Genomic DNA, 17111 nt, shown 5'->3' with positions numbered 1-17111 from the left:
AAAAAAATTAGATCATGCTAGGAACGCTTTCCTACGTGTTCAAAAATGAGAAAAATTTTAAAAATGGAAATTATGAAGTTTTTTACACGCGAATTTTGGATTTGGTCAATCCTCATCTACAGAACACTACTCGATAGTTTTAATACACCCTTCCCCCACCCGTAATGAATAAGTGGAACTTAATTCTAAAGCCTTTATAAAAATGAGAAAAATACAAACAACGAAATTCTCATGTTTTTATACTTATGTATAGGTATCTATTCTAATTCTGTAGATTTGGTACATGGAAATTGGAAAGGATAGGAAAGAAATAAAACCCGAGTCCTCAGATCGAAATTCAAAAAAAATAGGTAAGTACCTACTACCTTTCTTTCTTATTATTTTGGTTCTTTATGATTCTTATCAAATTTGGGAGTCTCCAAAACATAAGGAAGATGATCAACATTGTTCGGGAACCGAGGGATTTTTTTTTCGAAAAAGGAGTTGGAGTTTGACCAAAAATGGGAAAATTTTCCACAAAATCTTTTCTTCTTCATTTTTTTACATAATTATTTTTGATTTTTGTTTTCTTGAATAAAGGGGGCCCAAAAGTCCATACAAAAAGAGTAGCATTTTTGGGGGGGATTAAGAAACGGTTTTTTTTGGAAGATGATTATTTAGAAGAATCCTGGTTCAGAAATGGGAAATTTAAAAAAAAATCATTAACCCTGATTGTTTTTTTTTTTTTTTTGATGTTTCACAACTTGGGGATCTCTGCGTACAAAGGATTATTTTAGAAAATTCTAACTCATTTAGAAAATACAGAAAATGAAAAAAAAAACTTTTTAAGGTACCCCAGGTAACTCACCGCAATATCATCGTACTTTTTCAAAAGTAGAATAGGGTAGGGACCTAACCAAAAAAACAAGCGATCATGTGGTGACATTATTTTCTCCACTTTACCCAGTAAATCTGAAAGCAAATTCCAATATTAAGTAGGTAAACAATTTATTTTGATTTTACAAGGGAACCTTATCAACTCAACAGCTCCGATTTGGCTAATATTTGACTCAGTGAAAGTTCACGTCACCAACACCGCGGAATCCAATTTTTAGACTGGAAAAAAGAACAATTTTTGCACCCATGAGTTGATTACACCGCCTTCTGGAGCAATTCCAGTGTGCTGGAGAAACCCCTGTTCCTGCGGGAGGCTCCAGATCGTCTTGAAAATGGTCGTAATCGATTCGTGTGCTCAACTTTAGTGATCCAACCCTAATTTCAGATTTTCGTCTCGTGGTTTTACCTACCATTTTTATGAAAACCTCTCCAGTACCACGACGGCCTATTGCCATTTTCAAAATTAGGTACGCTAAAATGTGAAAAATTAACTTCGGCAGCTGAAAATTTACTCCTGACGTTTCAGTGAGCCAAATTTGAGCCAAACCGGAGATGGTTCAGGTTCCCTTGTTAGGTATCTCAAAATAATGTCCTTTTGAGCGTATACAATTCAACCATCTACAATCTACATACATAAGAAAAATATTGAAGGATTTACCATTTAGAGAACCGTACACCATGTACAAGTTTCCAATCAACGGATACGTCGGATACGATGGAAATTTCTTCAATAACGTGCAAAATCTTTGATTTTTAAATTTATCAATAAGTTTTATTAAAAATACTACGAAAATTAAACTCGCGAATAGTATTAGCAACATTGTTGCACTTGAATGTACGAAATCACTCGCGATCTCAAACTCGAAGAAGGGATGAATCGAACAAATGCACCTCAAACACTTGGGCCTGACTGAACAAACTAAGATTATAAATCTGAATGCGACAACCTAAATCTACGTAGGCCTGTAAACTGTTTCCAAAAGTACCCAATGGAAAATGTCTATTCCTCTATAACATGTAGAGCAACGCATACCTACTTAATTAACTGTACGAATATAAGATTTATTTAATGTATTCTTCCGGGTAACTGGGACATAAATTGAGCTATGATATCTTCGATTTGCATTTTAATATTTAAAATAGGCCTGAAAAAACTTCATTGGAATTACGTTATGGCTGTTTTCATGCGAATAACGCGCTTTTAGGGTACCTCTACCTATCTACTGCGTAGTACTTATTTATCAGTTTAACATTTTTTAAAGAAAAAAAAACTACCGAAAATTTACAAAAAAATAATCAAGAATGTAATAAAATTCTCTAAATTCAAATTAGGCCTAATTTAAATTTGCACACATTTTACTAAAAAAATTAACTCGATCTTGAATATTTTTCTCACTTTGCGATATGGTTGATACATCATTGGTCGAAGTAAGATATTTCGATAAAAATTAAAAATTCGTGTCTGGGTAGATGTTTTGATGGTTTTATAAAATTATACCATACTCGTATTTTGGGACACTTTAATACACTTTGCCCAATTTTTTTCTAATTCTGTACAGATTATGACCTTGGTGAAAAATCAGAAAATAATAAAAAGTCAATTTTTGAAAATCAAATGCGGGCCCTATCTGCGCCATGGTTTGGTTACATCTTACTTATTGTTCGAAAAAGGCTGATGAATCATGGTTGATGGTAGGATGTAAGTAAGTATAAAGGATTAAATTTTATGTTAATGAAGTTATATCTAAATTTGATTTAAATTTACAATTTAATTGAGTAAATTAAAAGCAACAGAGGTGTAGTGTAGATATATTATTTTAACACAAGGTTTTATCTTTCGAATGAATTTTTCGATGTTGAGCAATTTCCAAGCTCTCGACCAGTCACGATGCTGAAGTAGAGGTAGTGTTTCAATCATGTTCTTATTGGTAATGCGAGCGAATACAGGACGTTTTAGGAATCTTCATGATTCTGACTCTTTCTTTTCGTGAATTTGATTGGAAAACCGATTGTACTCCTGACAAACAGATCTGCTTTCAAATGCTCTTTCGTCAATTCTTTAATATTGGTTGACAAATGATACTCTCGTAAGATGTACACCATTTGCGTTTTAATCGATAGGATAGCGTATCTAATTCCTGCAAATAAAATTAATTCGTGTGTAAGTTTATGTGGCTTACCTGTTACATAATTAATTACGTGTTTAAATTCAAATTACTCGATTTTTTTCTTTTCGAAAATTAACATACCTATACAAGATCGAGGACCGTATCCAAAGCTCATGAAGCTGTTTTTGGGTCGATTTTGCACCGCTTGTTCGTTGAAATTTTCCGGATCCCATTTTCGTGGATTTTCATACAAATCGGGGTCTTGATTGGCTAAGAATAGAAGTGGTACGACGAACGTATTGGCTGGTATGACCATATCATCTAAAATGAATACAGGTTAATCAAGTATTTAAGTATTAAGAGTGGATTAGTTGAGATGAGTGTGCTCGTGTCGAGGGGATGGGATCACGAGGGGAAATTCCTGAAAGTATGATTTTATGTACCTTTCAACATGCATTCTTTATGAGTACGTCTGGTGGTGACTATGGCATGAGAAAATACTCTAGATGTTTCCTTGATGCATTGCTCCATGTATTTCAAATCGTTGAATAAATGATCTGCGGCGAGAGTGTCGTTATCTGTAAATAGATCTTCGATTTCTTGGTAAACTTTTTGCTGTAAGATAGATAAATTGAACGATTTGAATTCGTTTTAATGAGACATGCTTTTTGCATAATTTCAAATCTGAATTATGTGCACGATTGATATAGTTTATCTTATTAGGTGTGAATTTAAAATTACTACCTGAATATCCTGATGAATGGCCAACATGAGCAACGAGAAACAAAGATTCAGTCCTGTAGTTTCGATTGCCTGAAAACATATTCACATATTGTTGAAAACTATCAATATCACATGTTGATACTTAACAGCGAAAAAATTCACTATAAAATTTTTTTAACTGAGTATCTCAATTGACAGAAAAAATTGCAACTGGACAATCTTAAATCGAAAGAACATCCAAAAATACATCACCATCCAAAATGTAGACACTAAAGTGCGTTTTTTGATTTTTGTCAACTTTAAAAAATCTAATCTGGATGAAAAAAATCAGCATTTTGCTAAATTGACCTAGAAAACTAACTAAAGTAAGGGTAAGGAGCCCCAAATCCGACCACTTTTAGTAAAACTGCCACCGATCGAAGACTATTTCACTTCAGATCATGGGAAATGGCTTAAAAGATAGGTTGAACCTTCCCCTAACTCATACCAAAATTTTGGCGTAAACGAATAATTCTTTATATTTTTTTTGAATTTTTTCCCGCAATGTCTCAAAAATGATTTTTCAAATTTTGGTGCCCTAATCCCAACCACCTTCAAAAGTTAGGTACCCTAATTCCGACCACATTTGAAAGTGCAGCAACCAATAAAATACTATTTCACATGAAAATACAGTAAGTGGCTTAAAAGATAGATTGAACCTTCCCCCAACTCATATTAAAATTTTGGGGTTATAGAATAATTCTTTATGGCTTTTTGGAATTTTCTTCTGAGGCACCTCAAGAATGACTGAATTTGGTACCCTAATCCCGACCACCCCGACTGAATTTACATGATCTGATTGGTGGTCTGGATTAGGGGACCCATACCATTTTACACTTACGTGAAAATTTTTTATACATACCTTTGATGGATTAAAAAAGCGGCTATATCATCGGAATCTTCAGTCAATAACCATTACAAAACGTATTTAAAACCATAAAATTATTCAAAACTAATTAGAAAATTTTGGCGACGAAAAATGTTGAAAAACAATTTTTTGAACATGGAATTTCTTCAACTTGGATTTATTTCGCGAGGTTTGGCTCTACAGCGGCCGGGTATGTCTCAAATTAATCGTCTGTGATAGAGGAACACGTTTATACCATTTTCCAATAGGTAGCGCTAAGAACAGACGAGATATAAAGGGTGGTCGGGATTAGGCACTGGTCGGAATTGGGCGTCCTTACCCTTACTGTTATTACCTAGGTACGTTATTACGTTCTTTTTGAGGATCTGGAATTTCTAAAATATGTCTGGAGGCCTCAGAACGATTTGGAATCATTCTTTGACTATTTTGGGTAAAATTTTATGGAAATTTTAATATTTTTAAATCTCCCGGAGGCTTCTGAACTGCTTGAAATGAATTGAAACCGTTTCCAATCAATTCTAAGGATCGAAACTAGAAAGGACACTTATCAAATTTCAGCTTTCTGGTTTAATTTTGTAAAATTTTGATTTTTCCCTCCACGTATTTTTAGGACAAATTTTTGTTTTTTAAATGTTCACCAAAGATCAAAAAATGTGCTTTAACGTCTCACAAACCAGATTGAAGGAGTTGTTCCAAATCTTAGTTATTCACTATTATACATTTTCAATTTTTTCATCCATGTTTGAGATTATCTTGTAAAACTTTAAAATTCTAAACTTATTTTAGATAAATTATATTAAATCTAGTTATGTACTCACTGTTAAAATAATGTGTGTTAATTCATCTCTCATTCGAATTTCTGTGAACGACGATTCCAATAAGCCTCCTTTGATAAGTTGGTCGATTATTGCTTTAGATGACTGAACTGCAAAAGTAATTTGAAATTTGAATTAGGTATTAAACCTACGTATTAGTACCATTGTATCGAGATCTCAACAATTTATCTTTATCACTTATCATACCATTTTCTGATGCATTTTCTTGGTTTTTGATTTCATTGAGTTTATCTTGTAATATCTAAAAGTTGAAGGAAAAATTATTAGAATAATGAATTTAACCGCAATGAAAATGCCCTACTTTTTACCAACATTTTTTTTGTCTGGGTGGTAGACACCCCCCCCCATCATATTGAACATTTTTTATTATAGAAGTATGTAATTGAATTGCATATAGGTAGGCTACTTATTTGACTTAGGTAACGATTAATAATAGTTAGGTATGAGTAATGAGTATACTACCTTAGTAGGCAAAGCGTGGAACTGATGAATAAACTTGGATTTTCCAGTCAATTTTAGATATGCGTTGTATATCAAACGTGGCTGTAACCAAGGTGTTATCGCTTGTTTTGTTACACTTTGAGCTGCCCTGAAATTCACCAGGTACTAGTAAATACATAATAATTTTACTTTTAGGCGAGTCTTCCTCTCTTAATCTTATTTCTTAATTTATTATTTTTTGAGAAAAATCACTAAAAATTTACAAAAATTCCAATTTTTATTTCAAGCCATTCTAGAGCACTTGCCAAGTTTTCCAAAAATTCCATTTGTAAGAAATTTTAAGAGGAAAGTTCTGTTGATCTCAGAGAAAAGCACGAAGCACTGTAAATTTTTAGTTTTACTTACTCTATCAACGCGTCACTGAATTCTTTTCCTTTTTCCTCCGTTCCTTGCATTGCTACGCCCATTGTGATTTCTGAAATGAAATTATATCTTATCCGGTTAGTAAGTAATGCAAAGAAGAAGAGCTGAAATTTTTTTAAAATTAGGTAACATTAACCATTTTGCTGTCCTTTGACGTAGGACGTAGGACCCTTCCTTCCTCTCCCCTTTATACACAAACAATATGCTGAAATAATGAAGTAAGAACACATTACACGTTCTATATCATCTCACCTACGATACTGTCAACATTTGCCTTTATCACGTCTTCCCAAATATTTATAATTTCACCGGAATCTGCTGATGTTTCAAATCTGTCTACTAAAGCTGATGAATTTTTTTTGAAGATAGTTACGTATTTTGAAAGCATTTCTGTACTGAAAGCAGGTACTAAAACTCTCCTCGATATTTTCCAATCATCGTCTGCAAAATTATGTATTCAAACTTTTATAAAACAAATCACCTCACATCGATGGTGAGTTGGGAATTGGAAAATCTTACAATTAGCATTTAATATTCCAGTTCCTATCCATTGTTCTCCAAACCCAAGCATATCGCGGTGTTGAGTCTGAGTTAATACAGTCTGTGAAAAATATTAAAATATAGATGTATTTGAATAGAGTTGTTGCAAAGATCACGAAGGGAGAGGTTGATTTCCAGCTTTTAAACATTTTATAGATCGAGATAGTTAGGTAGCTCTATTTTTATGCTCGTGAAAAAATTTTCACGATTTCTCACTCCAACTCCCTAGCGTTTTTGGCTCTTGTGAAAAAAAATTTGAAAATGTTGTTCTCAATTTAGAAATGGGTGTTCCGGGGTAAAATAAGTGAAACGCCTCTGTCCTCACATTTTTGAAATTTTTATGAAAAATTGTCGGCAACCTGGGTCATTCCATGTCAACTCACCCAACGTTTTTGAGTCATGTCTTTCGATTTCGCTCAAATTTTGTTTACAATATATACCCACCCAGTAAGTAAGAACCCCGCGATTAGTTTGGCCCCAGCCCCCTCAGGGGGCGAGTGGGGGGATTCCATTATTTTCACATTGTCTCGAGGTACTCAACATCAGCAGCCCATTCCTCCAAAACTATGATACTTTGATCAAAACTAATTTCACAGTTCAAAAAGGCATTGCATTTAAAACTTTTCAAACATTTTGAAATTTTCAAAAGTTGAAAGTTGAACTTTCAAATTGAATGTTCAAATTTCAAAATAGCGCTGTAATCGAGAGCTACCATTTACAATTTTGAAAAAATTTCCATAGATGTACCTTTTAATGCTTTTTTGAAATTTTTAAGTTTCGAGATGGGGTCTCTCAATGGAGGGGGAGCACCCCCACCCCCACTTTTTGGGCAAAACTTTCTAAAGAAAATCTGGGGCATGTGATATATCGAATTCTATGTTTTTGGTGACGCTAAACACGAATATGACGTCAGATTTTTGATATGACCTCATCCACGACCCCCAGCATCTCCCCAAAGGGGGTTAAAGTTCAAAAAAGTGGTTTGTTCGTGTGACACATAGAATGGCATGTTTTTGGTGACGCTGAACACGAATATGACGTCTGATTTTTGATTGGACCCCATCCAAGGCCCCCAACCATTTTTTTGGACTTTTACCTATTGGGGGAGGTTCTGGGGGCCATGGGTGAAGTTGATTCGAAAAACTGAGGCAATATTCGTGTTCTGCGATATCGAAAACGTACTATTTCATGTGTCACACGAATGTAACCATTTTTTAGGGGGGGTCACCCCCTTTGGGGAGGTGCTGGGGGCTGTGGACGGATCCTATCCAAAATCTGACGTCATATTCTTGTTCAGCGTCACCAAAAACATAGAATTCGATACATCACATGCCCCAGATTTTCTTTCGAAAGTTTTGCTCAAAAAGTGGGGGTGGGGGTTCTCCCCCCCCATTGAGAGACTCCATCTCGAAACTTGAAAATTTCAAAAAAGCATTAAAAGGTACATCTATGGAAATTTTTTCACAATTTTAAATGGTAGCTCTCACTTACAGCGCCATTTTGAAATTTGAACATTCAATTGAAAGTTCATCTTTCAACTTTTGAAAATTTCAAAATTCTTAAAAAGCTTTAAATACAATGCCCTTTCGAACTGTGAAGTCAGTTTTGATCAAAGTATCATACTTTTGGAGGAATGAGCTGCTAAAGTTGAGTACCTCGAGACAATGTGAAAATAATGGAAGCCCTCCCACCCACCCCCTGAGGGGGCTGGGACCAAACCAATTGCGGGCTTCTCACTTACTGGGTGGGTATATATTGTAAACAAAATTTGAGCGAAATCGAAAGACATGACTTTCAAAATCGCCTTTTTTTGGTTGAGTTGACATGGAATGACCCACCTTTAAAAAAAAAGGTCGAAACCAAAAAAAATCCCCCTTCGCCCCCTTGCCCATAATGGCGGAAAATGCCTTTTTCGGGAAAGAACCTCATATTTCAACGAGCTTTAAATAAAAAATGCTGAATGGTCAATTTTTGGGCAACCCCCTCCCTCAATGTGACCCTTAGGAGCGCCCAACTGGAAATCCAACTTCGTATTCGTGTTCAGCGGGTTCAATTCATATGATAACGATACCCATATCGTAAATCTTCTTTCATCCCCAAAATTGGGGTGAGGGGGTTGCCTATAGCCCCAAAATTGGGGTTTCGAGAAGTTGTAAATTTGAAAAAATGCACGTGGCTATAGACTCATGTACCCTCTATGTATTTTGGGTAAATTCAAAATTTTGTTCTCAAAACTCGTTGATAATGATTCCACCCCCCCCCCCCCCCCGTAAAAGGCGTTTCATTGTGAGCAAGGGGGCGAGGTGGGGAAATTTTTTCGGCTTAGACATTTTTGTTAAGGTATCCGACAATTTTTCATCAAAATTTCAAAAATCTTAAAATTCTTCTATTTGGTCCATCCTCTTCTAGAGAACACTGCTCGACAGTTTTGACATCCCCTTCCCCCTCCTATTACGAAGAAGTGGATTTTAATTCACAAGCCCTTGAAAATGAGAAAAATCCAAGAAAATTGAGATTTTTATGTTTCTACAAATTCTAATTCTTTAGATTTAGTAGGTACATTGAAAGCAAGCATTGTTTTTTTTCCCTGGATAGTAAAAAGTGAACCTCGAGTCTCAAGATATAAATTTTTAAAAAAATTACCTTTTTTATTAGCTAATTACCTAGAGGATAATTTTTTTCTGAAAAAAGAACTGGAGTCTGAAGTCTGGCCAAAATGGAAAATTGTCATAAAATTCTTGCCTTCTTTAATTTCTTATCAATTTTTGATTTTTTTTACATAGATGGTCCATGCAAAAAGAGCAAGATTTTTTTGAGGGACCCAGGAATGTGTGTGTGTGTTTTTGGGGGGGGGAGAGGATTTAGTCTATTTAGGAGAATTCTGGCTCAGAAATGTGAATTTGATTACTTTAATTTTTTTATTTGATTTTTTTTTTGAAAATAAGATTAGGCCTAATTATTTAAAAAAATTTTAACCCAGAATTTTTTTGATGGATTCATTTTCAACTTGATGTGCCCAAAATGAAAAATTGCAGAATTATTTTCTAATAAAATCCAACAGCTTTGGGGAGTGGGAGCACAAAAAAGCGAAACTTTGAGATGTTGACCTATGTTTTATTAAATTTTAAGAAAATAATACTGAAAATAAACAAACTTGAGATATCAAGCTAACTCACCGCAATATCGTCGTACTTTTTCAAAAATAGAACAGGGAACGGACCTAACCAAAAAAAGACGCGATCATGCGTTTGCATTATTTTCTCGAAATTTCCCAGTAAATCTGAAAGCAAATTCCAGTAGTAAACAACGATTTGACGAGGTTCAGTTTCCCCTCAAAATCATATCCTTTTGAGCGTGCACAGCCATCAAATAGAAAAATATTAAGACAATTTACCATTAAGAGAACCGGTCAACATGTTCAAGTTTCCAATCAACGGATACGTCGGATACGATGGAAATTTCTTCAATAAAGTATAAAACCTTTGATTTTTAAATTTATCGATTAATTTCATTAAAAATAATACGAAAACTAAACTCGCGAGTAGTATTAGCAACATTGTTGTAGTTTTATGTACGAAATCACTCGCGATCTTAAACCCTAAGAAGGTATGTATGTAGGTATGAATCGAACAAAATGCACCTTAAACACTAATTTGATAATTGACTGGACAACCTGAGATTATAAATTTGATTTGGGAAACCGCGAGTAGATTTTAATCGCTCATGGGTTGGCCCAAACAGACGTAGTAGGAGTACGATTTGAAAAAGTATAATCTATCTAGCATCATAAAAATGAGTAAATGCTAATATTACGATCTTACGTATATTTCTTAGGAGACGACTGACGATTCATCCATAAACCAGAATGTAATTTCCCGAACGTTGATACCTCATACTTCTTCTTAGAAATTCTTTTTCGGTACCATATACCTGGACCTACACTAATATCGACTTTTTTCACACGCCTTCGGAGTTGGAAGTTGAGATTACGCTCTAAATTCATAAATTACTCACACGTATACTTGCCAATTTTGGTGCGTTGAAATGATGAAACGAGTACGTAGTTCGTTTGGTAAACAAAATTTTAAAAATAAAAGAAGACACGAGGTGCGATATAAGTATTTTATTGATTTTGTACTACATATAAACAGGTGCATACCTAATTAGCACGTTATTGATAATAATAGGTATAATAGCGATGAAACAGCATAAAACATTCAAAACAATATTTTGAAGTATCATCTCCAGACAGGTCGTAGACCTAGTGCAATTTCAGTGATTGAATCGAAAATGTTAATTTTTTATACTTACTCGTATAGAGGATGCGTTTTTTCATTTATGTAGTTTGGGAAAGTGTCCCTGAAATTACATTGAACGAAACCGGTTTGGTGTTGATTTTCGTTTAAACGCGAATTTTAGTCCATAGATCATCTGAAAAAGCGACCAGGATTCTCAAAATGGTGTGATAAGTATACTTACTTTTTCCGAGGAAATTACGAGTATAAATCGAAGAAAAAATAATTTGGTTTTTCTCCGTTTGGGGGGGGGGGGGTTCGAAGTCATGTAGGAAGATGATAATTTAATCGGCGAATTTTTAGATCATACGTACCTTGGATCAATTCCCACTGGGATTATACGCGTACTTATCTACTTGATTATTTAATACCAGATTTATTTATTCCAAGGTGGTAGGTATGTATTTTGCCGAATAATTGGTCCATAAAATGAGCCATTTTATGTTCGATTTGCGTTTAAATTTAAACATAGGCCTGAAAAAACTTTATCGGAACTACATGACTGTTTTATGATGAATAAAGCGCTTTGGGCTACTACGTATATGTTTTTACTTTTTATTCATCAGTTTACAATCAAAAAAAGCCGCCAAACATTTGCAAAAAATAATCGAGAATGTAAAGAGAAGCTCCAAATTCAAATTAAAGCTAATTTAAATTTGCAAATTTTTTTCTAAAAAATTAATTTCGTATATTTTTTCCTCTATGCGGTGGTCGATAATACTTGATGGAAAATTTTAAAATTATTCGATCATTTGATCCAAGTAATTCATTTTTATAAAAATGAATAATTCGTGTCTGGATACCATTTGTAATCCACTAGATCAGAAAATAATAAATCATCAATTTTTAAAAATCGAATAAGAGGCCAAAAATTGAAAAAAAATATAATTTTTATCTTTATCTAGAAAGCTGAAATTTGGTAAATTTCTCATTTTCAACTCCCAAATCGATTGGAAACGGTTTCAACCAGTTTTGAGCAGTTCTTGAGCCTCCAACAGATTTTTGAAACTCGAAATTCCCACAAAATTCCATCAAATTGGAGTTGTAAAGCTGAAATTTATTCTAAAAACTAATTTCAATACGCTACGAAGTACTGAAGGTGAATTTCAAGTCGTTTTGGAGCCTCCAGCGACTTTTTGAAAATTCCTGAAGCCTCCAGCAGATTTTTGAAACTTTAAATTTTCACAAAATTTCATCAAATGGAGAGGGAAAGCTGAAATTTACTGTACACTCCAATTTTAACACCCTCTGAAGACGACTTCAGGTGGGTTCAAGTCATTTTAGAGCCTCCAGCGACTTTTTTGAAAATTACCGGAGCCTCCAGTAGATTTTTGAAACTTCAAATTTCCCCAAAATTTCATCAAACTGAGATGGAGAGTCGAAATCCAACTAATTTCAATACGATACGAAGTTGACTACCGGTGGATATCAAGTCGTTTTGGAGCCTCCAGCAACTTTTTGAAAATTCCTGAAGCCTCCAGCAGATTTTTGAAACTTGAAATTTCCCCAACATTAATTTATCAAATGGAGAAGGCAAGCTGAAATTTAGTTCGCAGACTACATGGTGGTTTCAAATGGTTTTGAAGCTTCCAGGTACATTTAGGAAATTTTAATTTTCCAAAAAACGCCATACAACCTTTCAAAAAGTCGCTGGAGGCTCCAAAACGACTTGATATCCACCAGTAGTCGACTTCGTAGTGTATTGAAATTAGTTTGCAGAATGAATTTCGACTCTCCATCTCAGTTTGATGAAATTTTGGGGAAATTTCAAGTTTCAAAGATCTACTGGAGGCTCCAGGAATTTTCAAAAAAGTCGCTGGAGGCTCTAAAATGACTCGAACCCACCTGAAGTCGTCTTCAGAGGGTGTTAAAATTGGAGTGTAGAGTAAATTTCAGCTTTCCATCTCCATTTGATGAAATTTTGTGAAAATTTAAAGTTTCAAAAATCTGCTGGAGGCTTCAGGAATTTTCAAAAAGTCGCTGGAGGCTCCAAAACGACTCGAAATTCACCTGCAGTACTTCGTTTGCTTTAAAATGTTCCTTAGGATGTCCCATTTAAGAAAAAATTTGTCCCAGCGGATCTGCGGGGTGGGGGGGTGCAATTACTCCTATTTTCATATGCCGGACTAGAACTGGTAGAAACCTGTTTTGGAAAATTGGTACCTAGGTGATTGGCCAAGTTGGTCACAAACAAGCATCAATCGCGTTTACACGATCTATTAAACATGATTTGTACAGTTTTTATAATAACTGTTTTCAGAATCATTTCTTGGTTCAAATGTAACAAATTAGACACAAAAAAAAATGCAAGCGGAAAATTGTAAATTTATTTGTCAAACAATTTTTGGAGTAGAAAATATGTGGAGAGGATACCTGATTTTTTTCAAAACTTAATAAGTCAAAATGAGTGTAAAATTCGGTTTTGAAAATTTTTTTAAAATTAATATATTCTTTCTTTTAAAGACCTCAAAAAAGATCTGTTTCGTAAATTCATATCGTGAACATCTTCAGAAAAATTTCAAATTGATTTAAAGAAAATAATTATAAAAAGCTTGGTCTTTATCAACTTATATCTAATCCTTGAAATTATTTCAATTTTTTTTAGGAGTTTTTAGATAAACAAAAATAAAAACAAAATGATATTTTTTCAATTCTTTCAATTTTTATTTTTTAAACCACATTTTCAACACTTTTGAACGCTAAAAAAAAAAAAACTTTCAGTACCTACCGAAGAGAAATGTAATACAAAGAATACTCAGCCATTTAAATATTTCAAAAATAGAATTTTTTAAACTACGAAATAGTAAAAATGATTTTTTTTTTTATTTAAGGTGTTTATAATTGCAACTGAATATCCAATTCAACAGGTAAACGTTTTCAAATTTTGTTTCAAAATACTTATTTAGACAAGTATTTTAATTCAAAATTATAATTTTTGTTTTGAGATTTCTGAAACAATTTTTTTTTTTTTAATAAAATTTTGATTATTTAAATCACGTTTTTCTGCATTTAAAAAATATGAATTTCAAGTATATCGACGAATAAATGTGTACCTTTCATGAAATTTTAACCAAAAATTCAGTCAATTTTTCTCTCAAATTTCTTCATTTCTGAATAATTTTATTGGCAAACATTTTTAAAACTTTTCACATCCACACAAGTGCAAAATTTAAAAACTTTGGTTGCCAATTTTTTATATGTATTATTATCCCAGAATTTCACATGCTTAGTCTAAGTAATTTTACAAATCAAATGGAACCTGACAATCGATTTTTAAGATCTAAAATGTATGCAAATGAAGCGAAATTCATTTTGAAAAATTGAAAAAATAACGTTCGAATGTGTGCATTGGGTGGGCTCAAAAATCTTTTTGAATAATCAAAACGAGGCAATTCGTTAAAATTCCAGCACGATTGTCTCAAAATTTATCCAATTTTACTGACATTCCTCGAAAAATAAACTAGTCACTGAGGCTCATGATAAACAGAATTTTACACCTTGGATTACAAATACCGAGTATAAATTCGAGGATACAAATGAGGCGGTGTCGGATTTTTGAACACTCTTTCTCCATCTTGCTCGAAATAAATATAAGGTTGGCAATATACGCAACTCCATTGTAAAGATTGGCATAAGTTGGCGGTAAATTGACTGGCACAAGTACAAATGAGGAGCTTGTAACCGTTATTTTTGGCCACTTCGGTACCGTGTTGAAATAACGCCCTCATAATGCCTTTTCTTCGAGCTGTTGGTAACACTGCGGCGACATGAAATTCTATTCCTTTGTCGTTTTGGCTGACTTCGAGGATTTTGGCTCCTAGTTCCATCGTTTCGTAAAATTTCAAAACCTGATGAGGTAAAACAACAATAAAATTAGGTAAGTAAGTACAGGGGAATTTTTCCAAAATTTAAATAAAGTTTATTGAACAAAATATTGGAGAGTTGAATCTAAGACTACAGGTATAGGTAGAGGTAAATTAGGTAGGAATGTTTACTTTCAAGAAATACTCCGACGAGCATGTTTCCATCTCTTTTCTTCGATCAGAGTAAGTGTCTCGATTAACTTCTCCCATTAGTAGAATCCCTAAAATCACCCCATCGTCGTCGACAGCAGCATACGAATATCCTTCATCGATGATACCGAGTTCGTGCTCGTCTTGACTAGGATCAGCTTTCTTGACATTCATCGCATTCAAAATAGGATCATCTGGATAGTAAGCCACGTGTAAAAAGGCGCCAATTCTTTGTTTATCATCCGGCGTAACTCGAATAATTTGGAAATTAAAATTTGCCATCGTTGATGGTCGAAACAGCAATATCCTATCGCGTTGTATGGAAAATGTACCATGAAAATTATTATTGATAAGATTAGGTACTGAGAATTCTAAATCAAACTCACTTTTATTCAAATTAATATGAAACTGTATCCACGGTTACGTTGTATTCACTTTTAAGTTTTAATAGTGGATATTTCTACCATTGGCTTTGACACACAAAAATCTAAACCGCTTAGCTTTTTTGAAGCAGGCAACTCGCATATTATTAAGACTTTAACAGTTCACCGAGACCGACTAACCGAACCGACTTCTTTGCTTATCATCGCCATTATTGATAGGCGACTCGAGACAGCATTGATGTGCCTTCGTATTAAGTAGGGTTTCTTATTGGTTTCACGTTTCAGATAGGAAACGTTGTATTATAGGTTTAGGCATCGCGTTTTCGCATATCTGTTTTTTTTAGTTTTTAAAAACCGGCTTGTGACCTATCAAAATGAATTAAAATTTCGCGAGAAAAACAAAAATGTCAGTGGTTTTCTCTTTTGGTCACTTCCAGACGATTTTGGCACTAAAATTGACAAAATTTCATCAAAATTGGAAAATCATTACGCAATTTGTTAATGTGGATTAAAATTTCGCGAAAAAAATAAAAATGTGAGTGGTTTTTTTAACACTAACCAAAAAAAAAAATTGAGATCCAAAATTTCATAGAGCAGGAAAATAACGTAAAAAAGCGAGGGCGAAAAGGAAAAAATTAGCACATAAATTTTTTCTTCGGGAATGTGTTCAGATGAACCCCTTGAACTACCAAAAAAAACCACACCTTCTACCCCTGGAGCTAACTTTTTCAGGGAGCTAAAACCGGTTCCTATTCACGTTTTTTGCGATTTACTCCGAAGATATTAGGTTTACGATAAAAACTACCATGACTAAAAATGTTCCCCTTCAAATTCTCGACAATTTGATACTACGCTCGATACCCATCCCTCAAGAAGGGTGTCTGAAAAAAGGGGTGGAAAGAGTAGGTGTTTCAAAAAGGTCAGTTCAATAAATTGATCAAGGTTACCACTTAATATGTAGCATTCGTTTTCGCTCAAATTTTTTTTACAAAGTCTATACTCACTCAACTATTAATTACACCACCATTGATTGGTCTTCAATTCTCCCCGGGGGTTGGTGGGAGGGGTGCTTAATTTTTCAAGTAACACACAACTGAATCATATATTTGAAAAACGAATCTGGACATGCGATATATCGGATAGTATGTTTTCGAGGTCGCTGAATACGAATACCAACTTATTTTTTGGGTCCAGTTCCTCAAAGCCCTTCTGTGCCCCAAAAAGGGGTTATAATTTTGAAAAATCGAGAAAAGTCGAGTGATATATCGAATGGTATGTTTCCGAGGTCGCTGAGTTCGAATATGAACTTATTTTTTGGGTCCAGTTCCTCAAAGCCCCTCTGTGCCTCAACAAGGGGGCTAAAATTTCAAAAAATCATCAAAAAGTCGAGTGATATATCGAATGGTATGTTTTGGAGCTCGCTGAGTACGAATATGAACTTACTTTTTGGGTCCCACCCCCTAATGTCTGTATGTGCCTCAAAAAAAAGGGACAAATTTCGAAAAATCATGAAAAGTCGAGTGATGTATCGAATCGAGGTGTTCGCTGAATAGGAATATGAACTTA

The 17111-nt window shown here is 34.2% G+C and overlaps 2 protein-coding genes across 2 annotated transcripts; both read right to left on the bottom strand.

Annotated features, from left to right (window-relative positions):
- Positions 1-1943: 1943 nt before the first annotated feature.
- LOC135844861 (cytochrome P450 4C1-like) lies at positions 1944-10622 on the bottom strand. Its single transcript, XM_065363246.1, has 12 exons — positions 10249-10622; positions 10031-10134; positions 6834-6915; positions 6567-6755; positions 6297-6366; positions 5913-6039; positions 5637-5691; positions 5433-5539; positions 3729-3797; positions 3428-3599; positions 3126-3305; positions 1944-3014 (listed from the first exon to the last, which is right to left on the bottom strand). The coding sequence occupies exons 1-12, from the start codon at positions 10409-10411 to the stop codon at positions 2830-2832; spliced, it is 1503 nt and encodes a 500-aa protein (XP_065219318.1). The 5' UTR covers positions 10412-10622; the 3' UTR covers positions 1944-2829.
- Positions 10623-13454: 2832 nt separating this feature from the next.
- On the bottom strand, positions 13455-15741 carry LOC135844878 (uncharacterized). The gene is made up of 3 exons (XM_065363270.1): positions 15549-15741; positions 15145-15469; positions 13455-14997 (listed from the first exon to the last, which is right to left on the bottom strand). The coding sequence occupies exons 2-3, from the start codon at positions 15442-15444 to the stop codon at positions 14653-14655; spliced, it is 645 nt and encodes a 214-aa protein (XP_065219342.1). The 5' UTR covers positions 15445-15469; positions 15549-15741; the 3' UTR covers positions 13455-14652.
- Between the last annotated feature and the right edge of the window lie 1370 nt (positions 15742-17111).

This window comes from Planococcus citri, chromosome 1 (genome assembly GCF_950023065.1).
Source record: "Planococcus citri chromosome 1, ihPlaCitr1.1, whole genome shotgun sequence".
NCBI classification, from domain to species: Eukaryota; Metazoa; Arthropoda; class Insecta; order Hemiptera; family Pseudococcidae; genus Planococcus; species Planococcus citri.
The sequence above is the reverse complement of the archived record's forward strand: the minus strand, read 5'-3'. Positions and strand labels throughout refer to the sequence as shown.

Coding starts and splice junctions, on each gene's coding strand:
- LOC135844878 (XM_065363270.1), bottom strand. CDS start 15,444: ATGGCAAATTTTAATTTCCAAATTATTCGAGTTACGCCGGATGATAAA. Junction 14,998..15,144: donor CGTCGGAGTATTTCTTGAAA/GTAAACATTCCT, acceptor TTACCTCATCAG/GTTTTGAAATTTTACGAAAC.
- LOC135844861 (XM_065363246.1), bottom strand. CDS start 10,411: ATGTTGCTAATACTACTCGCGAGTTTAGTTTTCGTATTATTTTTAATG. Junction 10,135..10,248: donor GTTGACCGGTTCTCTTAATG/GTAAATTGTCTT, acceptor ATTTGCTTTCAG/ATTTACTGGGAAATTTCGAG. Junction 5,540..5,636: donor AGAAAATGCATCAGAAAATG/GTATGATAAGTG, acceptor TTACTTTTGCAG/TTCAGTCATCTAAAGCAATA.